Source organism: Solenopsis invicta, chromosome 12, assembly GCF_016802725.1.
Source record: "Solenopsis invicta isolate M01_SB chromosome 12, UNIL_Sinv_3.0, whole genome shotgun sequence".
NCBI lineage: Eukaryota > Metazoa > Arthropoda > Insecta > Hymenoptera > Formicidae > Solenopsis > Solenopsis invicta.
Window position 1 is genome coordinate 1,546,367 of NC_052675.1, and position 2,820 is coordinate 1,549,186.

The 2,820-nt window shown below is 29.5% G+C and overlaps 1 protein-coding gene across 1 annotated transcript; it reads left to right on the plus strand.

Moving 5' to 3' along the window:
* Window positions 1-541: 541 nt before the first annotated feature.
* On the plus strand, window positions 542-2,149 carry LOC105204496 (hypothetical protein). The gene is made up of 3 exons (XM_011173584.1): window positions 542-817; window positions 883-967; window positions 1,496-2,149. Exons 1-3 carry the CDS (start codon window positions 729-731, stop codon window positions 1,991-1,993), a joined length of 672 nt encoding a protein of 223 aa, XP_011171886.1. The 5' UTR covers window positions 542-728; the 3' UTR covers window positions 1,994-2,149.
* The last annotated feature ends 671 nt before the right edge of the window (window positions 2,150-2,820 follow it).

The window sequence follows — 2,820 nt, forward strand, 5'->3', positions numbered from 1 at the left end:
AATCTTAATGTGAACAGCTAATAGCGAAACAGACAATCCGTAATGCCAAACAAGCATTGTAATTATAACGAAGCGTTTACAATTAAGCAGTCGTTAATGATGCTACAATGGATTAATCAGAGGAGAAAAAAACTATGTATTCTTTTCTTTAATTGGTCTATAGTGTCATAACACCGTAACAACTGTATTGTAAAGGTTTCATAGTTAAAGTTGGTTCAATTTGAACGATAAGCTTTCGTCTGCTAATGCGATGAGCATAAGGGTTACATAGACTAATATTTATCTCGTAATGCATATCGCGTAACCAATCAGAGGCGTTCCGCGTTTAATGTTGAGTCTCTTTTAAAAGTTGATTAATTACGCGATATACGTATTACAGGATAAATTTCAGTCCATGTAATCGCACCCTTACAATTGTCGTACAGTATTTAGACATTACGATACGTATAAATGAGCCTTTACAGAAAGTGTAGTATGTAGTAACTCTAAACATAGTTGCTAGGAAACTCGATGTTTACATGGTAAATTAACAGTTATGTTCAATTATGACATTTAAAAAAATTTTTAGTTGACACTATCATATTTATATACAAATTTCCAAATTTGACGTATATTTCACGTATATTAATATTAAAATGAAAACACAAATATAAAAAAAAAGAAAAAGCTAAAAATCTAATTACAAGAAGTTTACCAATACTGAACACTATAAAATTTGGAGGAAAAAAATGCCTTGTGATGGTAAAAATCCAAATTGTGATAGGAGACGCGAATTACTAGCTCGATTAAAATGTTTAATCAGCTCAATGGATAGAAAGTAAGATTATTTGACTCGGTAGTAAATGATAAATAAAGATGTTTTATTGGAGTTGTATATTGTAGAAAACCATGTGAATGGGATGAGCCATCGAGTCCACCTGTAGTATGCTGTCCTGCAGAATTATCCTTACGTACTCTACCTCTCTGCGTGAGTTTTTATTGTCAATTAAAATATTAGTATATTTTTCAGTATTTCCGTTTTCCAACAGATTGTACAAGCCTTGACTTATATTAGCAGAGTTTTACGCTTTATTGCACTAATTTTAGATTTTTAGAAATTTTTTTGACAAAATGAGTAAACATCTATAATTACGTAAACATATATATATATATATATATATATATATATATATATATATATTTATACACATACACACATACATATGTACACACGCGCGCGCGCACGTTTGTATGTGTGTGTGTGTGTGTGTGTTTATGTGTGTGTATTTTTTAATATTCCATTATATAGGAAGAATATAAGTTTTAAAAATATTTAGACATTTTTCTAGAAAAAAAGTTTCTAAAAATCTTCTAAATCTTCTAAAAAATGAGCGTTACAACGTGGTAAACTTCCTTAATAATTTAGTATGCATTACTTATTTTACATTGTTTAAAATCGCACGTTGCTTGAGTTATTAATGAAATATATATTATGTTGAATGACGAAATATTACAGAAGTCTCTTAAACCATGTAAATACTTCGATTTTCGGGCGAGCATAATGTATAGATGTGAGTGCATCAAGAGGAATGGTTTACAAGATAGATGCATGATGTGGGATTGCATGGGTAGACCCGAATGCATGACAAAATTGTATCCTATTTGCGAACCAGGTCGCGCCGCATTATTGAAGCTGACCGATTTGGGTGACGTGGAGATTGCTCTTAGAAAATTCTATTGCACAGATCAAGCGAGAGAGGCGGCGCTGGCTGCGTATTGTAGATTAGTTTATGATAAAGCTTACCAAGTTCAAAGACAAAATTTACCATGTAACAAAAATGAGAAGATTAAAACTCTTTGTGTCTCTACAATGTCCCCTGCAGAAAATGACATGGTAAATGTCAACAATTATAGCTCGGACTGCGATGATTCCTCATCTTTATATCGATTTTGCATACCATCATCACCATACATACCAAAATCATGCAATGTATGTGATTTATCTTACAATTAGAAAAGTCGTCTCTTTCGTGTAATACATATTGAGTCATTATATTTTTTCATTTCCATGTACACACTTTTCGTCGTAAAATGAAATAACGTTATTTTACAAAATGTATAATGTTATATGTAATGAGTGTGTTATCAAATAAAAAAGATGATATTGAAAGGTTAATATTAATTTACAGAACGGAATCAGTACTCTTAATTCAAAAAACTTTTATGTATAAAATCATATACACAAGAATATATATAAAAGAGTATAATCTAACTCTTTTTTTCTGTTGTAAATTTTTGTAAGTTTGTAACTTACACTAACATAATTCATAGCTTAATAAAGTCGTATTAGTCCACTGAAATTTTTCTTCAAATATATGATAGAAAAATTTTTATGAAATTTCCATGATTTTAATGTTTCATTAAATTTAATGTAATTTTAAATAGTATATAACAAAATTTTAATTATATTTTACTTATAAGATTATTTTATTTCAAAATTTTATTAAAAAACAGATGACATCCTAGGAAAAAAGTCATATATGATCATACAAGATCATGCACGTTCCACATGCAATTAGGCATCATCATGTATGGATTTTATCTGAATAATCACATTTGTTCATGCATTATTATACATGATTACATATGATCATGTATAATTGTATACCCAATGAGAACAAATACGTGGAATCCACGTTCTTTTTTATGTAAATATTATCCAAGTAGAATCTTCATCAGCAAAACATTTTATAAAACATTTTTCTCAATAAAAAAAATTTCAAGAATTTTTTTCCTGAGCGGTCACCCATCCAAGTTGTGACTCTGGTGAACGATGCTTAA